The sequence below is a fragment of the Chenopodium album genome, chromosome 16 (genome assembly GCF_948465745.1).
Source record: "Chenopodium album chromosome 16, dcCheAlbu1.1, whole genome shotgun sequence".
Classification (NCBI taxonomy): Eukaryota; Viridiplantae; Streptophyta; class Magnoliopsida; order Caryophyllales; family Amaranthaceae; genus Chenopodium; species Chenopodium album.
In genome coordinates, this window is record NC_137849.1 from 22,597,385 (window position 1) to 22,621,284 (window position 23,900).

At 39.0% G+C, this 23,900-nt stretch overlaps 1 protein-coding gene across 2 annotated transcripts; it reads right to left on the reverse strand.

Annotated features, from left to right (window-relative positions):
• Positions 1–10,873: 10,873 nt before the first annotated feature.
• On the reverse strand, positions 10,874–23,500 carry LOC145586313 (protein ESSENTIAL FOR POTEXVIRUS ACCUMULATION 1-like). Of its 2 annotated transcripts, none has more exons than XM_081643102.1 (10): positions 23,281–23,500; positions 20,647–20,735; positions 19,627–20,529; positions 19,435–19,555; positions 19,192–19,317; positions 17,380–18,159; positions 14,577–17,256; positions 11,991–12,184; positions 11,842–11,901; positions 10,874–11,649 (listed from the first exon to the last, which is right to left on the reverse strand). In XM_081643102.1, exons 1-10 carry the CDS (start codon positions 23,339–23,341, stop codon positions 11,264–11,266), a joined length of 5,400 nt encoding a protein of 1,799 aa, XP_081499228.1. In that variant the 5' UTR covers positions 23,342–23,500; the 3' UTR covers positions 10,874–11,263. The 2 variants fall into 2 exon arrangements, with proteins under 2 accessions (XP_081499228.1, XP_081499227.1); XM_081643101.1 differs by having other exon boundaries at positions 19,426–19,555.
• Between the last annotated feature and the right edge of the window lie 400 nt (positions 23,501–23,900).

The following is a 23,900-nucleotide window of genomic DNA, read 5'->3' on the forward strand; positions in this document are numbered from 1 at the left end:
CTCATAATGCTTGATGGGCAAGACGACTTCAGCACCGTAAACCATAAGAAATGGGGTTTCACCAGTTGCCCTTTTTCAGTTGTCCGGATGGCCCATAGGACATGAATTAATTCTTCAGCCCACTAACCACCGACCCTTTCTATTTTCTTTTTGATGTCGTATGAGATGTATTTGTTGAAGGCCTCAACTTGGCCGTTTGCTGAGATCCCTTGATCTTCCAACCAATTGTTAAGCTGAGAAGTCTCAAACTAAGGGCCATTGTCAAAAACCATAAACATAGGTACCCCGAACCAGGTGATTATGTTCTTCCAAATGAAAGAGATAACATCCTTCGTCTTGATATTTTTTACCGCCACTGCCTCAACCCTCTTGATGAAATAATCCACAGCCACCAAAATATACCGCTTTTCGCCTGGTGCAGGCGTATACGGTCCTAAAATATCCATACCCCATTTAGCAAATAGGACTGGGCTATGAATTGTTGTCAGGTCAGTGGCCGGTTGATGGATGAGCTTGGCACTTGTCACATTTTTTTACCATCTCTATGGCGTCTGACTCAAGAGTGGGCCAGAAATAACCTTACTGCCTGGCCTTGACAACCAAGGATCTGCCGCCTATGTGAAAGGCACAGTATCCCCATGCAATTCTTCGAGAAATTCTTGCCCCTTCTGGGGTAACACACTTCAGTAAAGGCTTTAAGAAACCCGCTTTGAAGAGTTCTCTTTTTCTCATCTCGAAGTTAGTAGCCAATGCTTTTAGGTAGTGTGCCGTCCTGCAGGTATGCCTGGATGCCATCCATCCAGGTAGAGCTTCGGTCAAGTACTCCATTGGGGTCTTCTTCAAAAATACTTCGTTTTTCCATAACTTCCCAGAATACTGACCGAGGTGTATCACAGGAAGCGGAGGATGCCAATTTTGACAGTGCATCCGCCTGATTGTTTTCAGACTTAAGCACTTGATTCAGATGGAATTGTTCAAGTATCCCAGCCTCAGCTTTGACTGCCTGAAGGTATTTGATCATAGCCGGATGGGTGGCTTCATAGTCACCATGGTATCGGCTTACGACCAACTGTGAATCAAAGTAGACGTCAATTTTTGTAGCCACTGCCGCTTTACATATGCGAATACCGGCTAGCAAGGCTTCATATTTTGCCTTGTTGTTTGAGGCCTGGAACTTGAACCGTAGTGCATACTCATATTTGTCCCCCTTAGAGACTGACAAATTATGCCTGCACCACAGCCGTTCATGGTAGAGCTCTCGTCTACATACACTTTCCAAACCTGATCAACATTGTCCGGTGCAACCGGCCTTATCATTTCGACAATGAAGTCGGCAAACGCCTGACCCTTCACTGCCTTTCTCGGTTCGAAAGTGATTTCAAAACTCTGCATTTCAATAGCCCATTTGAGCATCCTACCGGATGACTCCGAGGTTGTCATTGGCCGTTTGAAAGGTTGGTCTGTGTAGACCACAACCGAAAGTGCCAGGAAGTAAGATTTCAACTTCTTGACAGCCATGTAAAGAGCAAGGCCAAATTTTTTAACCATGGGGTATCGCAATTCAGCATTTCTGAGCACATGGCTAATGAAATAGACTGGGAGCTGAATGACGTCTCTCTCGGCAAGGAGAACGGCACTGAGGGCATGATTTGAGACGGTTAAGTACATGTAAAGCGTCTCTTTGGGCAAAGGGCTAACAAGCCTTGGCAAAGAGTGTAAGTGTTCTTTCAATATCTGAAAGGCCACCTTAGCCTCATCCCCCCATTCAAATCTAGTCTTCTTCCTGATTTCTTGGAAGAAATAAAGGTATTTGTCACCTGACTAGCTGAGGAATCTCCCCAATGTCGCCAGGCAACCGGTGAGTTTTTGAACTTCCTTGACAGTGCGGGGTGACTTCATGTCAATTACTGCCTGTATCTTCTCGGGGTTAGCCTCTATCCCCCTTTGATCAATCAGGAATCCGAGAAAATTCCTAGACTCAACACCAAAAACACATTTCTTGGGATTTAACATGACCTTATGCTGCCTAAGTGTGGTGAAGGTTTCTCGGAGATTAGCAAGGTGATCCGTCTGTAGCTTGGATTTGACTATCATGTTATCAATCATTCCTCCCTATTTGATTTGTGAAGACAGTATTAATCATTCGTTGGAAAGTAGCAGGCGCATTTTTCAAGCCAAACGGCATCACAGTATAGCAGAATAACCCTTGATCAGTGACGAAGGCAGTCTTCTCTTGATCTTTCTTCCACAGGGGTATCTGATGGAAGCCAGAGTAGGCATCAATAAAACTCATCAAAGCATGCCCGGCTGTAGAGTTGACTAGACTGTCGATCTTTGGAAGGGGGTAACTGTCCTTTGGACATGTCTTGTTCAAGTCTGTATAATCTACACACATGCACCAGGTACTATTCGGCTTCTTCACAAGAACAACGTTTAACCCAATCAGGGAATTTACATGGCCGAATGAACCCAGCGTCTAACAGCTTTTTGACCTCGAAAGCTGCCGCCTAACTTCTCTCCTCGTCGTGATTTCTTTTCTTTTGCCGGATGGGCTTCTTTTTAGGATCAACGACGAGTTTGTGGACAACGAGATCCGGGTTGATGCCTGGCATCTTTTCCGCTTCAAAGGCAAAAACGTCTTTTTTAAGCAGATGGTGCAAGTCTGCACCTAACTTTTCAAAAGCAACCATCCCCACCTTAACAGTTCGCTCTGGACGGCTATCATCTAGAGGAATATCAATGTGTTCGCCAGCCGGTTGGGGACGGAGTTCATCTGACCGTTCCTCGGTCAGTGATTGCTATTTCTTCTATTTTTTCACCTCCACCAGCTGAGTAGGTTTTCTTTTCTTGGCGGCTGGTGGGGCTGAATCAAGGTCCTTGACATCGTCAAGTTCTATTGGCTCCGACCCATGTCCGATTGCTGCAGCCGTGGGTTTGACGTCTGAGAGATAGCATTCTCTAGTCGTCTTCTAATCCCCGTTCAGGGAACCAATAGAGTCATCATCCCTTTCATACTTGAGCAGCATGAGAGATGGGATGATAGCGGCCTTGCACTCGTTCAGAGTGGGTCGGCCCAAAATGAGGTTATAGGCGATCAGCTCTTTAACCACCAGAAACCGGAAGATCATGTGTCGCCCTTTGCCCTTCTCTCTCAGCCGGATAGGCAGATCTATCCGTCCGACTGGGTGCACAACTTCTCCCCCAAAACCAACAAGAGGGTGGGAGACATTGTGCATGTTGTCCGCCTTGTACTTGAGCTTGGACAGGAACTTGTAGCTGATGATGTCAGACGAGCTACCAGTGTCAATTTAAATGCGGCCAACCAATTGGTTGGCCACTTTGAATTCAATGACCATAGGGTCATCATGTGGCCGGCGGACTTTGCCCCGGTCCTTTTTAGTGATGACGACCTCTGGGAATGTGCTGGTGGACTCTTGACTTTCCTCAGCACTGTTAACATCCATTTTCCTCAAATGGTCCTTGGTGCCCCGGATGGTAAGGCCCCCTCCAAAAAACCCGCTTGCTATGGTGTAGATCGGATCTTTATCAGTGACCGAGCTACTAGTAGGCTGGGGAGCCTTTTTGGATGATTGCCCCTTGTTTGTCTTCGGGGTGACCTTGGACTTGAGAATGTATGACTTCAACTCCCCTTGATTAGTCAGACGGTCCAACAACCGCTTGAGGCTGTATTAGTCATTGGTGTCATGGCCAATGTCCTCATGGAACTGGCAGTATTTATTTTTGTTCCGATTTGTGGCGGAACCTTTCATGGCCTCGGGTCTCTCAATAGTCACCCGGTCCTTTATCTCCATGAGGATGGAGTAGCAGTCTTTATTAAACTCGTACCTAGGGACGTACGGTTTGAATTCCTTCTGTATCTTCTGGAACGGTTGATCAAAATCTTCAACCGCCAGACTTCTTTTCTCTTTTTGCTCTGATCAGCCTTGGGAGCCGACTGAGCAGACCGGCTCTCCTTTTGCTTGTCAGACTTCTTAGAGTCTGACTGATTGCTGGACGTGCAGAGGTCGGTTGCTTGTGTGAAGCTTTCCGCCTCTTCAACATCTCTTAAAGGGTGAAAACCCTCTTTCTGACAAGGTCAAACTTAAAAGTTGACCCGTCCTTCAAACCCTTGAAGAAGTCTATATAGGAAACTTCGTCAGACAGTCCTTGAATCTTGATTCTCACCAGATTGAACCGCTTGACGTAGGAGCGGAGTCCCTCTCTCTCCCCCTGCCGAATAGTGCTCAAGTCGAGACTTGTTTTCTTGGCAGGGATGTTCATCGAGAAGTTTGAAGCAAACAAGAAGGAAAGCCTCTTGAAGCTATCGATGCATCCAGCTGGCAAATTGCTAAACCATTGTTGGGCTATGCCCTTCAATGTTGTCGGGAAGCCACATGGCATCCTCCAAACCCTGCATGTGCATGAGGTTGGTATAGGCCATGAGGTGATCTTCAGGGTTGGTGGTGCCATCATAGGCACCAACCAACACATTCTTAACCTTGGCCGGCTGTGCCGCCTTAGTTATATCCTTAGTTATATTCACCAAGTTTGAGCAGACGGAGCTGCCAGTCCAAGGGTTAGACGTTATATGCCGCCTGTCCCCCAAAGAGGGCCAGCTGTATGAAAGGAGGGGTGTACTACCCGTATGGCATCTGAGGCACATACGAGGCTGACCCAATCATCTGAGGGCCAGTATGGACGGACTTGCCGCTGTGTGGCTCTCTTGCAAGGTTTGAGGATTCCTTGCGGATGTATGTTTGAAACTGTCCGAAAAGATCGATATAAAGGCTGACTCAGACAGCTGCTAGCTCCGATTATGCTTGATGATGTGTCGGGCATCAGAGAAGGTTTTCTTGCTACCATCCAGCTGAACAGCTTGGATGACCTTCCTTTTGCCCATCTAGGGCAGAAGGATCTTTGTCCATCAATGGTAGGTGTGGCCTTCTCCTTTGGATGTGGAGTAGGCTGCCTGTCTCTAACTGACTTTCTCCTCTCAGCTTGAGAAATCTTCTTGGCCGATTGACCCTTGCTAAAGCCAACCGTCCTCTTGTTGATCAGGTCCTGGATTTCACCCTTGAAACTTGTCATAAATTTCATGAGTTCGTCTCGGGTGACTGGAGCCTGACCCCTTGCCGTCTGGGTGTGCCGAGGCGGTGGTCCAGGAGACTTGTTGGGACCAGCTTCATTGTTGCTCCGTTCCATTCTATCTCTGGGACGGATGCGCTAAGAGATAAGTGACCCATCAGGGGCCACATGGGTTTCGACTTCACAGTCGTTATCTGTATCATGGTCCGTATGGACCTCCCCATCAACCATAGGCCTGTTGGGTTCAGGTGGAGGTACAGAATCTTGAACCATCTTAGAGGTACTCTCCCCACAGACGGCGCCAAATGTTTTGGGTGTTTTTTAGTCCCTCGGGAGAGTTATGTCACCAAGACTGGTCCGGCGCGACCTGTACTTGCATAACGCGGAGACTCTGGTTGGTAGGAGCTTCGCCTCAGACGATCAAGTTATTATTAGTCGTAGAAAATGAAAAGGTGCGGAAAAGGTAAAAGTGAGATCTTCTCGAATTCCGAGATCATGTGTTTTTCTCTAATGTGAAAGAATGTAGGGTTAATGTAATAAATGTATTTGTCCCAGAAACGGGGAAAATCTCCCTATTTATAGGGTCATTGGAAAAAGTGCCCTTACTTAGGTCATTCTGACCTAAGTTTGGTGGGTTGCGCCGTATTACGACTTTCTTGGGATTTGGGCCAGAAATCCAGCCTTTTCTCCCATTTGTTTGGAGGGACACGTGTCATTAGGTAAGAGATCCATTTGGACCTCTCATGGGTTGACACGTGTCAGCTTCTGATAGGGCTACGCGTCTTGGGTAATTTTACCCAAAACATGTTCGACCTTCATGTCTGTTATTTGGGCTCATGTGAAGCGAGAAGGCAATTGCGTAGCAGATAACTTAGCTAAACTTGTTCCTTACGGTTATGAACAATTTTGGGAAAATCATGTTCCCCAAGATGTTTCATCCTATGTACTCATGGACTCTTTGTCCCTTGATTAATTAATGAAGCTTATTTGTTTTCAAAAATAAAAAATAAAAAATCCATCAAATTTGATTGTTGTGGTGTTGGAACAATGAAGATTGAAAAATAAACCTAAAGTTTGAGTGTAGGTAGTTGACCTATCAATCCTAACCCAGATTTGATGACCCGAAATCGATTAAAAAACAATGGTCCAAAATTGATCTGAAACCCAAAATTGACCCGACCAGATCCAAAGTGGAACTGACCTTGACTTGACTTTGATCCAAAACCCGAAGTTAATTGACCCGAAATTGACTCAATACTCGAAGTGACCCGAATTTATCTTGAATTAATTGACCTAAATGGACTTAAAACCGAAATAAAATTACCTTATACCTGAAATGACTCGAACCAATTTAAGCCAAATACTTGACCCGAGCATAACCAAATAGAAATAACTGCAATCAAACTGACTTTTTTTTTTAATTTATTTGTAATGTGTAATAGTGTACGTAATATGCATATTTTGAGTATTACTTTTCTTCATTTTTTTTTTTTTTTTTTTTTTTTGTAATGAAGATAACAACATAAAAACGATATTAACACTAACAACAATATTTTCTATAAAAAGCAATAATAATTAGGAAATTTTAGAAATTAACAACACAAAAATCACTCGATTTTGATTATAACACCACAAATTTTAAAACTTTTACTATAACCCTACCAAAAAAAACCTACAAAATTTATTTCACCACCACTTAACTTTGCCATCCAAAATACCGTTAGTGGGCCCCACTTTGTACACATGTCAATTATTTATTGGATAAAAATTTTGAAAAAAAAAAGAAAAGAAAATTTTTTAAAAAATAAAAACCTTAAAATCTTAACCCAGCCACCACCGGCGTCGGTTCCCACTGTTGTCACCCCAACTTAGCCCCCATCGCTGTCACCCAATCCCAGCCAACCACCGTCGACCGAGGAAACCAGCCCACCCATTCCCGTACCCTAACCTCAACCTAAACCAGCCGTCACCAACAAACTAGTCCCGATTTGGTTTTTGGGTACGAGTTTGGGTCAGGTGAGGGTGAGGGTGAAGGTGAGGGTGAAAGGAGTAGGAAGGTTTGTGGGTTTGGGTATGGGTCTGGGTCTGGGTTCCTGGTCATGGGTAGGGCAGAGGTGTTTGACGGTTTGTGGGTTTCGGCTGTGTTACGGTGGTTTGGCGAAGGTGTGGGCTGGGATTTCAGTTGGTTTAGGTTTACAGTGGTTTGGTGACGGTTTTGGAGGTTCTGGGGCTGGGTATGGGTGACGGTGGTGGTTAAGCGATGGTTTCAGAGCTTCGGGTGCTAGGTTTAGGGTGTCGACGGTGAAAACCCACCGGCGGTGGTGGCTAGTTTAGCATTTTTAGGATTTTTTTTTAATTTTTCTTTTTTTCATCCAATATATGATTGACACGTGTACCGTGTGGGACCCACTTAACGGTTTTTTAGGATGGCAAAGTTAAGTGGTGGTGAAACCAATTTTTTTTTTTTTTTTTTTGTGGTGTGTTAATCAATTTTTAGGTTTTTTTGTGGTGTTATTTTCTAAAATTTCCTAATAATTATTTCGTATAAAAAAAATCTTCTAATAAAGCAGTAAAGCTTGACTGAAAGTATCGACCCGAAATGACCTGACCTTTTGACCCAACACAAACTTGACCCGATATATGGACCCAAAATTGACCCAACTCGAATTGATTCTTCCCAAAACAACCCGAATTTGACCCGAAGCGTTGACCCAAAGTCGACCCGAAACCCGAAACGACCCAACCTGAATATCTTTTGACCCGAATTTGACCGAATCCGAAATGACCCGACCCGAACGACCAAGTTGCCAGGTCTAATAGGTAGTGTATTGTCTTTAATCTTAAGTGGAACTTGATGCATTTTTAAGACTTTGGATGAATTTGTTTAAACCACAATGTACTTTATGAAATTTCCCTTTATTTTAATCAACCCAACTTTATCACATCGTTAAATAAATAATTAAATTAAAATCGAGAGAGATTGTTATATACACTCGTGTGCTCCTTACACTCATGAGTATTTTATTCTCTTTTTGATTATTGTTTTTCATTTTATCATCAAATGAAAAGAAACTAACCTTGGCTTAGTTGGGTGTACACCCGGATGTATATAGCATATTCCATAGAATTGAAGTATAGGACCCTATGCCATTATCGGACATTGTAGGCTAAGATCCCCAAATCGAACTACTAGTATAATAGTCTTTTTTTGTTTGCATGCTTGAGGTATAATTTGGAAGATTTGGATAATTCCTTTGTGTTTGGTGTGATTGGGTGTAGTTTAAGTTTGTGTCAAGCTAAAATATTGTGTCCATGTAAGCTGAAATATGAATCAGGTTACTTTTGAGATATGTTGGATTGAATAATTTTTTGAAACCTCTAAATAATCTCACCTTATTATATTATACCTTATTTTAAAATGGGGATGCTCCACTTTCTCATAATGAGAAACAAAAATTGTTTCTCACATGGCATTTTCGTAAATAAACTAACAACTTTATTCAATTGTGGATCCCACAATAATCAATTCGTAAAACCCTAATTTCAATTGAGAAAATCCACAATTTGATTTCACTAACCCTAATTACACATGATTTTCCCCTCGATTTTGAATTGTCAATTCGTTAAGGTCTTAATTGCATAATTTGAAACCCTAACTTGCGAAAATGAGACAATTGGATTAAAATGTGGAAGAAGAAGATACAGAAAGAGGGAAGAACAGGGAAAAATTGAGCAAAGAAAGAGGGAAAGAGAGGGAAAATGAAAGAAAGGTCGTTCGTGGGGCCCAAGATGACGTCATGTAAAAAAATGGTGGTAGTTTGCGTTTTGGAAAAAACTAGGTGGTATAATACAATTAAAAAAAAAAAAATTTTAAAATAAAAAAAAAAAAAAAAAAAAAAAAAAAAAAAAAAAAAACTTGAGGTGGTAATGTAAAAAATGACTAGAATACATAGTGGTATTTTTCAAATTTTCCTTTTTTTTATTAGATGTTCAATTAAAATTTGCGATGTTCATTACTAAATGTTCAAAATTGTTTAAAATTTACGATATTGCTAAATGTTCAAATTTGCAATTGTTTAGATTTTTTTACAAAATGTTCAAAATTATAGGCGTGGTGCACCTAGTGTGCACATTAAAATTTTGCGTTCAAAACCCACCATTGAAAGAGGCTAAATCTGGGTTTTGCAATCTTATTGTTCAAAAACCCAGCCAAGATCACCTTCCACTTCACCTTCTTGAAATAGGTTCGGATTCTTTCTTCAAACAACAAGATTTGGAGTTTTGGATTCTTTCTTCGAACCACAAATCTTAAGCAAGCATAATCATTTTCTGATTGAACAAAATCTTCGTTTCCTTACAAAAACCCCCCTAACCAAAGTGAATATTGATAATCGCTTAGATAAATCTGGTGAAAAAATGGAGATAAAGAGAGAGACGATGATGAGGGAGAAAGTAAAGATTGCAGATTGAAGGAAAGAGAAGGATTAAGATGGTGAAGTTGAAGAATTAAGATTTTTTTCAGAATAATCTGATAAGAAGATGTACATTTGATGATACGCTAGAGGAAAAATTGCCCCAAATAATCCGATATTTCCTTCATCCGCCCAAAATAATCCCACCTTTTGATTATTTTTTAATAATCCGACCATTATACTCAATTCGTTCAAAATGGTCCCAACCAGTCATGTAACTTGTTATAACAAGTTACCTGACACGTGGCAGTTTGTGATTTGTCTAAAAATAAAAATTAAATTTTTTTTTTACAAAAACTGAAAAAAAAAACAATTAATTATTTAAAAACCACCCCACCGGTTGCCCAAGCCACCATTACGCTGCCTAACTTCACAACCACCCACTCCCACCAGCCCAACCCCCGCGCCGACCGGCATACCCCTTCCTCTTGAACCGCCGACTCCTTTCCCCTTCAACCATCAATTTGATTCGGAAAAACCCTTCCCCGTCCTAATCCCGACCTTCCTCCCCTTCCCCCATGCCCCGATTTCGACCCCCTCCCCTTCCCACACCTTAATTTCGGTAATGGTTGTGGTGGCTTAGAGGCGACGGAAGGGGGTTTAATGGTTTAGTGGCGACAGAAGGGGGGTTCAATTGTTTGTGGTGGTACTAATTAAGTATAAAGGTCAGATTATTAAAATATAATCAAAAGTGGGATTATTTTGGGCGAATAAGGCAAAGGTCATATTATTCCTGACAATTTTTCCTAGGTTAGGTTGTATTCAATGAGTTAATAGCAAGAAGATAAATTAATACAGAATTATTTTATTAATTCATTTTGTTTAACTATTAAATTAAGGTTATGACATTCTAATTGAGGGTATTTTAATTTCAATATAAAAATTTTCCTAAATAATGAAAAGATTTGAAAATATTACGCATAATGTCAATCTTTCATTTTTGGTTGAGGTTGCACATAATAGCCAAACAAAGAAAAAAGAATGATACGGAGTACTTCCTCCGTTTTTACATAACTGACACGTTGGACTTCTTTCACAATTCATATACAAATTTGATGATCGTTCTCAAGTAAATTATAAAAATTAATTTTATCATGATACATAATATTAGATATGTATCGATAAAAATCTTAATAATATAAACCCTTTTTTATATTTTTTAAACAATATTTAATCACAGATATCTAAAATCAAACTAGTACATTTACATGTGTTTCAAGTTTGGCTACTCAGTTATTTAGGAACAAAAGCTCACACATTACAAAATATAAAATAAATAGCAAGCATAAAATTATAGCAAATTTAAAACTGCACAGTTAGTCACTAACATTAGCCTATTAATATATCATGAAAAGCATACAAGTCAACATGAATTTCAGTCCATCTACGTTCACTATGTCATGGCTACAAGAATATGGGCTGTTCTATCTCTATTAATACAAATTAAAAAATATTTTGAAAAAGAAAAACAAAGCGGCCAAAAGGTCAAAAAAGGTTTACCTGAATTAGAACAAAAGCTCGTTAGTTCTATGTGAAGCCACAAAATAAAGGGCCCTTACAAGATACAAGTACACAAAATTGGCTTAAGCGGCGGACAGACTGGTAACTGCTTCCGTTGCTCTATAATGGAGAGGAATAGAAGGCCTAAAAAGGAAAACCATTTACAAAAAGTCCAGACAAATGTATTTACAAAACGAGCACCTCTTTTAATCTTCCAAGGTCTGGATTTCACCCATCATGATGCGGTTGCTCACAACATTGAACCCCAATACAGCAGGGCTCACCTTCTTTCCTTTCTTTCCCTTCTTTTTCCCTCCTTTAGTCGACCCATCAGCACTCACTACACCGTCTCTATCTAAGTCTCTTCCACGTGAATAGTCGGAATTCATGTCTCTAGCACCATTGTTATAGGCCTTCAGATCATTCCAACTTTGAAAGGCAAGCTCCAGCACATCCGCTGACAGCATCTCCATGTAATTCAAAAACTTCTCAATAAATTCATGATTTGGATCAAAAGATCCAAGATTTTCTACAAGAAGTGTCTCAGCCTCAGATCTGGACTGCTTCAAGCAAAATTCTAGGAAACTCGTGTCTGAAAAGAGTGAAATATTTTAGTGTAAGCAAAAAGGGCATTCCAAATTGCATAGATGTATCACTGATATGATCAAAATGTAAATCCACTGCTAGAAAAATCAACCATAATTGAATGAAGCTAATATTAACATAAGGTCATCCAAAAATAAACAGAGAAAATATAAAAGACAATAAATGCAGCATTTCATACCCTTGCTTCCAGTAAGCCGAACTGATTCAGTCTCACACCAATGTCTGAAGTCCATTGCCTCTATACACCGGTATACAGCAAAGGTAAGGGCATGCTAAAGATAGAAAAGAAGTTTAATTCAATCTCAGTTTAGAAAGGTTAATACTCACCCAAGTGCTTAGTACTTCCATCTCGTTTCCCTTTCCCAGAAACCTGAGAAGAGACAGGTGAAGATGTAATACTGTGCTCCACAGCCCTGCTACCAGTGGACTTTTGTTGGCTGATAGATGCTGCAGGAGTTCCTTTTACAGGAGTGCTTTTGGCTACCAAACTCCCTTTGTTGCCAAGTTGAGGAAAGACTGACCTACTCACAGAGAACATCATTGAGGAGAACAAGTTAAAATCTCTTTTTAGCAGCTGATCCGTTTTCAAAAATATCAATCAGCAGGTGCTTTGTTGTCTCAGAAAAGTATAAATCAAAAAACATCAAAATGAAGCTCTAACACATAAAAAGATCAAACATTATATTATTATAGAAGATTGAACAAATAAAGCTACCACGCCTACCAGAATACAATGTGGTCTACAGGAGAAGTTCAAACTCTTTTAGAGGCCTTTGATTTTTTTTTATTTTTTCTCATTTGGTTACACACAACATGCTGCTGACCAGTTCAAAATTTGAAGTGCAATGATAATAATCAATAGATTACAGAAAAACAGCCCTTTTGTACTCATTCACTGACTTCTATATCTAGAAAAAATAAGAAAGTTTAATATATATATCCTAGATAGCAAATTAAGGAGTCGCAATTGTCACTCCCAAATTCTCAAGGGAACTTACACAAGATATTCCAGTGTTTATGCAATATTTGCAACATGCCTATAATTATGAAACTTTTAACTTGTACGTAAAATCTTTCAAAGAGGCGAATGTTGGTCGCATGATTTAACATGCATCCAGCAAAGATCACTAAATTAAAATATCATAGTATTTCTCAAGTAAGCACGAATACTGAATAGAAAACATGGTAGAACTTAAAATCCTTGTTAATGTTGTCCCTACACTAACAACAGAATGAAAAGTGTAAAAAGGAACTAGCCCCACTTCTAACTCTCACCCAAAAACATACAATATCATTAAAAAATAAAAATTAAACAAAAACATATGCTCATTGTGATTCATTATACTGCCTACGTTTGACTATCTTGGTCACATAGCTTAATGTATGCAATATTATTTAACATTAAAATATCAATTGTTAGTTTGAATATCATTGCCATATTTATTGTTTGCTTCAAAACCAATGCATTGCATTAAAATTCCTATAAATGTGTATATTACCCAAATGTATTTTCATAACGAATGGAAGGAACACATTTGAACTTGGGTTCACTTTAATTTGGGCAGTCACACACACTTACAAAAACATACATTGTCTATTTCAAATTAAACCTATTTCAAATTAAATTGCTACCCCAATTTGAATTCACCTCAGCCCCAAATCCAAAAATCCAATGCATGGTTAGAGTCTAGACCTTTAATAGCAATCTACCAATGAAAGAAAAAAAATAGTAGATGCCACTCTAGATAAGATGGTTTCGCAAGAGTTTTCCACCATCAAATGACCAGCTTTGGCTACATCTTCAATGACCTTCCCCTATAAATCACTTAACCTTAAGCTTTCAATTAAATAGCAATCTTCCACCTACTTCCTTCAATGCTTTTAGTTTAAGTTACTCCCATTCCCAAATCTTCTAGCACACATGTTAAGAAGGTGAATAAAAATATAACAAAGTGGAGCTTGGCTAACTAAAGGTGAGCATGACAGTGGGGTTTTCAGTTATTATAAGAGCAAGGCCAGCCACTGGTCATAGTTTTGGTCATGAAGAGAGAGACGATTAAATAACACTTCCTCCATCTTTTTGCACTATTTAGAGTTTCAAGCTTGCCAATGTAAAACTTTGTCCTTTAACTTGCTTTTAGTGAAAATTATAGAAATATGACACTGGGAGAACAAAAAAAATATAAATCTAATAACATCCCACATTATCTTTTCTTATGCATTAAACACAAAAATAGTTAAAGAGAAATGTATGAATAGTGCTCCCACATGCACTTATACACCATAGAAGAGAGAAGAATGACTTTGGGCATAATGGGATTGGAATAAGAATATATATGAAGGAAGAAAAGAATGGCCAAAATTTTCAGGCAACTATGGAGTTATTGAATTTTGGTCACTTGTAAGGTAAATGAGATAGAAATAATACTTAATTTGATGAACAAAAAACTTGGGTCTTCCACTGTGTTTACTGAAAAAAAAGGAGAGGGGGGAGGGGTATAGGTTAAATGCGAATTTCAATTGGGGACAGAAGGAGTAAAAAGATTTCTAAAACTGAACAACACGGTACAACTTAAATTTAAAAGAAAACGGAAAAAAAGGAAGCATAGAGAACCAATCGCTTGAGCTAAAAGCATTCACGTCAATCTCATCTAGTGCTCCCACATGCACTTATACACCATTGCATGTCTACAATCATCAGTAATGAAAATTTATTAACATAATAGTATTACCCAACATGACTTATTAGCTAATGCAAGAGTCAGTTGCATACTTCACATAAGAAAACTACTCAGTTATGAGTAATAGCAACAAAATATAATCCCATGAAAAGCCACTGTCCATTAATACTGCCAGGGAAAAAAAAAAAGCTGAAAAGGAATGTAAGACAAATGTATGTTGGGAAAAACTTACTGTTTGGCTTCTTGCTTTGATTGATCCGGTGGACCCCAAAACAGATCATCTTCTCCTTTATACTTGGATTGTGTAGAGAGTTGGGAATTGACCTGAACAGGAGATGCAGATTTTGATGGGGAAGAAGCTGAAACTGACCAAGAGCCTGGTCGCGTCTGAGTGGTATTAAGTTTTGGCGGAGTTGATGTTGGTGCGTACTGCTGAGCTGGAGTTCCTTTCTTCCCCTGTTCTTTCAAAATGTCCCTCAGCGATGTGGGTTTGGGAAATTTACCAGAATCTGAAGACCATACAGGAGCTGGAGAAGGGCTAGTTGATTCACCCTTCCATGGAACAAAGTCTCCCAGAGATGGACCAGATGGTGGAACAGGCAATACTTCCTTTACAGCTTGTATATGCTTAGTACTTTTTACTTTCTCAACAGAACTGGATACAACAGCCACATCAGCAGAAGACACTGATGCTGAAACCTTTCCACCAGCAACTTTAGCCTTTGCAGCTTTCTTGCGACTCTTCTTGGTATCTTTAGCCTCAATAAAATTATCATTATCAACCACATCTGGCTGACTAGACATTGTTGGTAAAGGAGGGAGACTTACAGAATTGTCAGTCACAGTACTTCTGTTGCTAGACTTTGCTAGAACTTCTGCAGCCAAAAGATCATGTAACCCACTCTTCTTGCTCTTTGGTAACTCCATTTTACCCATATGCTCACTAATATTACTATCTATGTGAATTTCTTTACCCACTTTCAGTTCCACATGAGCAACCACTCCACCCCAAGGAGAGGAGAAACTCATAGGACTAACAGAGGCAGAGACAGTAGAACCAGGGATCTCCATCTGTGCTCTCTTCTGCTCTTCTTGTTGAATTTCTAAAAGTGACTTTGGCTTCACAGAAACAGCTGGTTTCCAAGCCCTCTGAGCAGAATTTACCTGAGCACTTCTCTGTGTAGTAGAATCACTCTGTTTCTGTTCACCTTTGCCTTCCATAGATTCAAAAGCACTGCCAGTATGATTAGGTGAAGTAGAAAGATCAATTTCTGGTGTATTCTCTATTTCCCTAGCCATCTCCATAGGCCTTCCATCAAATGCACCTTTGGCAGTGACAGACACATCCAACTTGTTTGCACTAAGTGCTCCTTCAGCTTCAGATTGCTTAGATTTCTGCACATTAGACACTTTGGAAGCCCCCTTCCCCTGGTCAGGAGATGGTTGTGCCTTGGAAGACTTGAGCTTTCTTGATTTCTTATCAGAAGTTTTCTTAACCTCACGTGCTTCAACGTTCTTTACTTCTTTTGAAGCTGATAGCTCTTCACGACTCTCTTTGACAGAGTTTTCCTCGGGAGCACTGGCAGACGTAAGCTTCATCTCATTTCCCTGAGGGTCCACAGAGGATCTGCTAGCAGATGATTCAGAAAACTCTAAAGGTACAAAATCAGCAGTTGACAAACTCATCCCTGTGTCTGCAGCCAAAGTAGGAAGTGGGGCTGTTTTTGAATCGCTCTCCACCACCTGGTCCGAGAAAGACGGTGCACTTAAATCAGAATTGGAATGTTCAATTTCAGCAGCACTCAAAGGTTTCTCCATTGCTTCAGAGGGGGCAGTATTTTCCATTATTTCTGATCCTGATGATAAAGAGTGGTTCTTATTGCTATCGGAATGTGTTGACATAGACGGCCAATTATTCTGAGGCATTCCTAACATTTGATGAGGTAGGTGCAAAGAAGAGCCCTCTGCAGGTACTTGATGACCCAAATCCTGAGAAAGTTTTGGAGGCATATTGGCAATGCTGATATTCCTATCATCTGGCACACCAGAAACAGGAACTTGAGAGTTAGTTTGGAACATTGATGGTGAGAGCTGAGCCAAAGATTGGTCACCAGGTGTATTTCCAATAGGTGATGCAGATGTTTGTAATTGTCCAAAAGCTGGATCACCAAAGCGTTGAACAAGCTGCTGCTCAGACAGAACCTGAGAAAGCAACAGTTGTTGCTGTCGCAATAACTGTTGCTGCTCCTCATGTTTTTGTTGCTGTTTAAGCAGTAGAATCTTATCCAGCAATGACAGCTGTCCTGGGACGGCCTGTTGAGATTGTAATTGCAGCAGATACTGCTGCTGTAACATATTTAATGCTTGAGGGTCCTGCGTAAGACCAGCTGAGAGTAGCTTGTCAGGCACAATGGCAGGGTTGTCCAGAGACTGGGCAAGTAAATTTGTCATGGATGGATGATTTTGTGGCTGCAGCTTATGCTGTTGCATTCCATATGGCACTTGAGGAAAATTCTGTCCATGATGCAAGTCAATTTTATCTTTAAATGGATCGATGCCACCTTGTACAGAGAAATTTGGCCAACCACTTAATCCGTTGTTCACCCCACTAGAAGGCCTATCAGACAATCCTTGAAGAATGGACATCATCTCAACATTCTGAGGAAGAGATTGTTGGGGAATATCACCAATCGCTGAATGGAGATTAGCCTGTGGCACAGAAGAGTTCCTAACAATGTCAGGGCTTGGAACTACAGGGGCTCCATCTCTATTCGGCCAGTACGGATAAGATTGATTCAATGATTTTTGTCGTTCTAGGTTCATTCTTTGGGCCAAGAGGTTGAGGGCATCTGCACTTTCAGCCCCCGGGGGAGGCATACCACTCGAAGTCTGTCCTACAAATCCTTGCAGTCCTGCATATCATAGCAAAAATAATAAATTAAATAAAATAACATTATGAAATATTAGCAAATCCCCAAAACAAATTGCAGATAAATAAAAACATTATTCTATCAATAACTAGCCATGGTAGCAACCTTTCGAGACAAATCTCTCCATGTGAGAACTGCTGACATCTCCAGCCATCAATGACTCCAGAAATTTGTTCTCTGCTTCTGTTGACGTTCCGCGGGTAAGCCTATGCTCATTTCCAAGCAAATCACCCCCAGTAGGAACAGGAAGGGGCTTCCCAAATCCACTTAAACCAGGAATGCTAGATACATCCGCTACCTCATTCTGCTTTGCTGTATTAAACCCAGGTGGTGGCCTTGCCTTAGCTCGTAAGTGGGGCATCACGTCACCAAGTAAGAAGAATGCAGAGTCAATTGGAGCATTTACTGTCCGAACTCGTAAGTCTATGCCAAAATACCCAGCCTCAAACCACCCAATTATATCACTACCTGAAAAGGGACCCTGAACTTGACCTTGTGGATCTTTATAATAAAGAAGCATGTCCTCCGGAGAAGGCTGTAAGAGTTTACTTGTTTCTTGCTCCCGATCAGCTGTCATAGCAGGATGTTTTCTGACAGCAGAATCTTCACCAGCTTGCCATTTGAGTTCATTGTGAGCATAAGATGAATCAGGTAAAACATTAGAGCTATCTTTTGGTGCTTGTGTCCAGCTAATGTCAGAGCTTCTAGAGCGAACACCACTTGGACTATTAAACCAATCACGTGAGTGAGCATTTGCATGCTCTTCCAGCAAAGGTGATCTCCAAGGAGTTCCCGACTGAGGATAAACACGTCCCTTGATGCCAGAATCTTTGTTATCAGTGACTTCATCACCCTTCTTTAAAGAAGAATCATCATCTCTTGCAGCTGCTTTCAAGCAAAGAAATATACATCTAGATGATCAGCTAGCAACAAACAAAATAAAAGACACATAAAGTCATAAATGCAGCTCAATTCACACAAGCTAAGAGCACATTATCAAATAGCACACACCATTAGTCCAAATCATACACCAAAGATTTTTTTACTTTTATTTTTTTCATTCCCCTATTATGACTTCAACACAAACTGAAAGAGAATCAAGTTGCCAAAAGGATGCAAATAGAATAATGCAACTCCATTGCAGCTGTCACTAGATTCTATCCACCCATAAGCAATACCTAAAAAACAAAGCAAGCATTCCTCCTATCACCCCTCACATAATCCAAGTAAATGATGAAACTGAACCCACATCCATAACCACTTTAACTGACAAAAATGAAGCAGAGTATTCTATGATCTAAATTACATATAACAATTCTCAGACTTATTTTTGTACAAAGTGAAGAAATCTCAAATCAAGATAACAGTTTAAATAATGGGTAAGACCATGCTTCATTTTCTTTATCGGAACATCCCATTGACACACATTAGTGAGAAGAATAGAAATAGCTAAAAGACTTGAACAATGGTAAGAAGAAAATGTTGGGTTATTGGTGATGTGATATCAGTCCAATTGTCCATTTAGCTTCAATAATCTCTCAAAGTCACCAGTAAAAAGTGTGCTAAGCGAGTGTTAAAATAAAAATTATGAAGAAGAATGTAAAACTGTTCCAGTATTTACTTTTTAATCATCAAACCTATTTAGATATGATTCATATGGTTCATTAATTGATAATATATTATAATAATATTTGTCAAACTTAAATCACACACAACAGTAATGATGATCTAATCAAACTAAATCCAAATTAAGTTAAAAGATTGGTAACAAAATTTTCAACTAAATTTAAACAATGAGGACAAAAAAATTAGTGCATTGCCCTGTAAATTTAATCAGCAAGCCCTAGTCATCATACCCCATGTGGAAATTAGAAACATCTATAAACAAGCTAAGAAAATATTGACAAAAGGTAATACCTGGAACTCTATATTTATTCTCAGCATACATCTGATGACTTTCACTGCCATCCATCGTGACATTTGAGCCATATGTACCTTTAACATGGGCTTCATCGGGAGGTAGAGATACATCATCTCTGCTGCCTGTCAAAAAGACAAGAATTAAATTTGAGTAACTGCATTAGAAAAAAGTGTCATAAACTACTAATGAAAGGAATATAAAACAACATTGTTAAATGAAACAACACACACAATTGGTACCATGTTTTATTCGCCTTGATTGAGCAAAATCATTTGAGCTTCGTCCAGCAGATCCATCCTTAGAATTCTGGGGTGCACCACTGCTTACTATTTCCCCCCTGTCAATTCCCTTCATAATAACCTAAGTAGTATAACCAAACATGAGAATGATAACACTGAAAGTCACACCATAATAGCATATATTTAACTTACGGATTCTTCTGAAGTAGGTGCACATAGTGCCAGAGGCTCCAGAGGTTCTTCCTGAGTAAGAGAGGAAACTTGCTTCAATCCATCCAATATCTTATTTGAAGATTTTATCTCGGTCAGCCGATAAATATCAAGCAACTTTGTCCTATTATAACTGAAAGGAGAGGGTTCTTCATGACCATTATCACCTCTGTCAGAATTAAAAACTGAGGAATGAGAATGAACAGAATAGTTACTGATGCTCCCAGCACCAAAAGTAGCCCTTCCACGACCAACAGAAAAAGTTGCATTATCCCCACGACCTCTCCCATGGCCAAATGTAGGACCTTCTTTGCTAGTCATTTGAGGCTGGTGATGTGGTGGTTCTGCTTTTGCACGATTTTGCAAAGAGCTAGGCCTCCATGGCCGATGATGATCACCATCCCTCTCATCCTTCCCATGACTAGCAGCTGTAAGTGACTGCCCTTTATCTTGAGGCATGTCACCATGTTTCCCAGCATCAGTCCACTTATCCATCTCTTTATCATCGGGACCCCAGCGTGTGTTCCACTTACTCTCACGGCGCTGATCATAGTTATTCTCCCTACTAGGATCAGCCCATCTGTCAGCTGGAACTCGACGTGCTTCTCCAAAGTTCTTACTGGACGGGTTATCAATCCACCGGTCAGTCTTCCGACCGTCACCAATCTCTTTTTCTCCCTCCCTCCAACGGTCTCTACGACCTAATGGGTTAGTGTCCCTTTCTTCATCACGCCAGCGATCACGACGCCCAGATTCTTGATCAAGAAAAGTTGGTCTGAAAACATCCTTTTTCTTCTGGCTATCATGAATCTCCTCACCATGTCCTGGAGGCTTGATGACATCTGGGCCATCACCGTATCCAGGATAAGGACTTGGGCGATTTCCCTGTACAAATATAAAAATCATCATGCAAGATACAAAGCAAGGTTAATCTTAAGTTCATTACAAAAGAAAATCAATTGCATAACACTACCCACAAAAAGTAGAGATAATTATACAAACCCCTTGTGACATCCCAGTCTTAGTCTCGCCTGGCTTAGGGAGGAGCCATTGAGGTGAAAGCGGAATAGGATTGTCTGGCCCAGGGAAATCTGCAAAATACATAAATAAATTTAAAAAAAGGTAAAAAGTAAAAATGTAGACAAGCTTATTACTAAAAAGCAGTTTTATTCTTTAAGATCTACCATTCTCCACCAGAGGCAGAAAATTGTTTAAGATGAGCAGTTTCTAACATGTTAACTACATATTCTAGTCTAGCAATTTAAAATGTGAGAATGTATTGCATTCAACAAAAGCTCATTATACCATACGAAAGACGTACACTACAACAGAGTATCTAGCCTCCTCAACCTCAGCTGACGCATATATAAAATTGCATATCCTATCATTTCATGGCAAAAGTGGAGCCTAACCTTAATATATTGGATATGTCTATGCACCATAAGCACATAGAAAAGCAAAGATAATACCAACAAAAGGAGAGCAAGAGAGATAGAAAGATCAAAACTTTGGTTTGGGTACTCATTTCGTGCGTATGCTAAAGTCAACTATAGTAGCTTTTGCTTAAAAAAAATAATTACTTAAGGAGAACTGAGACTCACTCATATGAAGATACGAATACTGACAGATCGTTAGGTATAATTTACATGTTGGCGTCTTTACTAATTTTGGACCATTTGTAAGTTAGGTATAATTTAAGGTTTTTCTGCTTATTCTAACAACTAGGGCAGCTAACGCGCGATAACTAGCCATATCTTGAAGGTGTTTTTTGGTTTGGCTTTTAAATCACAAAATTAGTTAAATTAACAATAAGAGATATTTTTCCTAAAAAAAAAACAATAAGAGAAAATATGTAATCAACTATATTTAGGTGGTATAAATGTTCAAGACAACTAACATTTATGAAAGCATAAAAGTACATAAATATTTTAGAGGGTATAATTGTCTAAACACTATTCATTAAAATAGCATCAACATATTAATGAGGGTATGTATGTAAATACACATTTTGAAGGGTATAATTGGCATTACACTATTCATAAGAATATGTTTCTACTTTTTATAAGGTAGGGATAAATTTGCTGAATTATTGTGATAATGGCATAAATTATGGGCCTCAAGGGATCCCACTTTCTTTCCATTTAGCCCATACGTACTTACGTAGTAAAGTTTATTGACACCTATCTAACAAAAAAATCAACCAGACAACCACTTTAATTGAATACATTGAGGTTTTAAGTTCTCCAGATAACATTTACATTCTAGTGTTGTGCACAGGAACCTCCAAAAAAACTCTTTCAAATCCAGTACTTAAATGTTGAGCTAGAGATTACTGTGTATGATCCCAAATGCAATGACTTATTTTATTTTATTTTTTAAAATCACAAAATCTCAAGCTTACCACTAACACCATCCATATTCCATAATAGTGTACAAACATAAAAAGTGAAGCACTCAAGCTACACAGTTCAAATAAAAAAATCTAATGCGGGTAACACCAAAAATTTCCAAACATACTATCGATTTCTTCCTCACCCATCAACATCACTCGCCCTCACCATCAAACACCAACCTTGCACCTTTTACCATAACATTACCGCCCTTTTTCCATCTCCTCCGCCATCACTCCTAACACTCTCTCACTTTCCCTACTACCACCCTAATACAAAATCACTATTAATATAAACACTTTTCCTATCATTTAAACCATTGTGCACATAAAAACAAAACAATAATTACTATTTCCAACTCCTCTCAACACCCTTCCTATCATTTTAACCATTGTGTACATATAAACAAAACGATAATCACCATTTCACACTCCACTGAATCCTTTCAAAACATTCGTAAATCCATATTTTTGAGCTAGCACATATCCAATTGGTTTAAAAGGAAGTAACAGGTTTACAAAAACCCTGTCACAATCCTATTATTTAAGATAATGCTGCAAACATACCTAGACCCCATTTCCAGGAAGATGAAAATTACATTCTTATACTCAGTCGACACATTTTAACCAAATTTATAATCCTCAACCTCATATATTACTCTTTTAAAAAACAAAAACGGCTAAACACATCCCACTTTCACAGAAAAAAAAGCAATTAGGGGAAAATACATCAACTCAGAAGTTAAACCCCAGAAATTTTATAATGCAAAAACACTCAGAAAAATGAGACAAAAACTAACTCACGAGGTCAACATCCAAAAACCCTGACTATTTAAGAGAGTTTTATACTACAAAATCAATGGCGGCAGAATCAAATCCTTGTCTTGCTACAAAGTTTAAAACTTTGTATAAATTTAAAGAGAATGGCAGAAAGTTTTCGCATTTAAGCAAATAAGATATTATTGCAACCGAATTTCTAAAAAAATCCAATAATAAAAAATTTAAATAAATAAAAAAAAAAAAAAAAAACTAATTGAAGAAAAAGCCCAAAAATGTTCAAAAGAAAATTAGGGTTTTACTAATTTACATAAGAAAACAAACGAAAATACAAAAAAGGAACCCCATTAGTAGCAATTAAACTCCATTAAAGTAGTAAAATAGACGAAGAATGGTGAAAACCCTAGAAACTCGAAATGGGGAAAATAGGAGAGAGAAAAAAGGAGTGAAGAAGAAGAAAAAGGAAATACCTTTGGCGATCTGGTTGGGAGGAGTAACAGTGATGGGATTGCGAGAGTCGGAGGAAGCCATTGATGATCGAAAATGGAGGAAAACGAAGAGGAGAGAGAAAAAGAGGGTTACACAGAAGAGAGGAGAGTCGAAGTGGAGGAGGAAGGCGCAAAATAAAAACCCTTAAAAGAGAGTGAAAGAGTGATAACAGGAAGGAAGGAAGCAACCAAAGCAAAGTAGTTCGACCGGAAGAAATATCAAAATTGGGCAGACAAAGGGTTAGTTTTTCAAATATACCCGCATTACACAAATTTTGTTTTGTTTTTTTTTCTTATAAGGTACAAAATGGGTAAATACAAATTAATCTCTGGGATACACAAAATTTGTTTATCACATAACAATTTTGATAAATAAATCAACACAAAATGTCATATAATAAACAAATTTTGTTTATTTTAAAGATTAACTGGGGCTTCCTCGTATAAAATCATGTTATTATTGTATTTAATTAAGGAAAATAATTCTTTTTAATAATTCTAACTTTGTTCAATTTATTTTGAATAATCCTAACTTTTTATTATTTTGCAATAATTCTAACTTTTGATTAATCTTATTTTTTTGTGATAATTTTGTTTTTGAA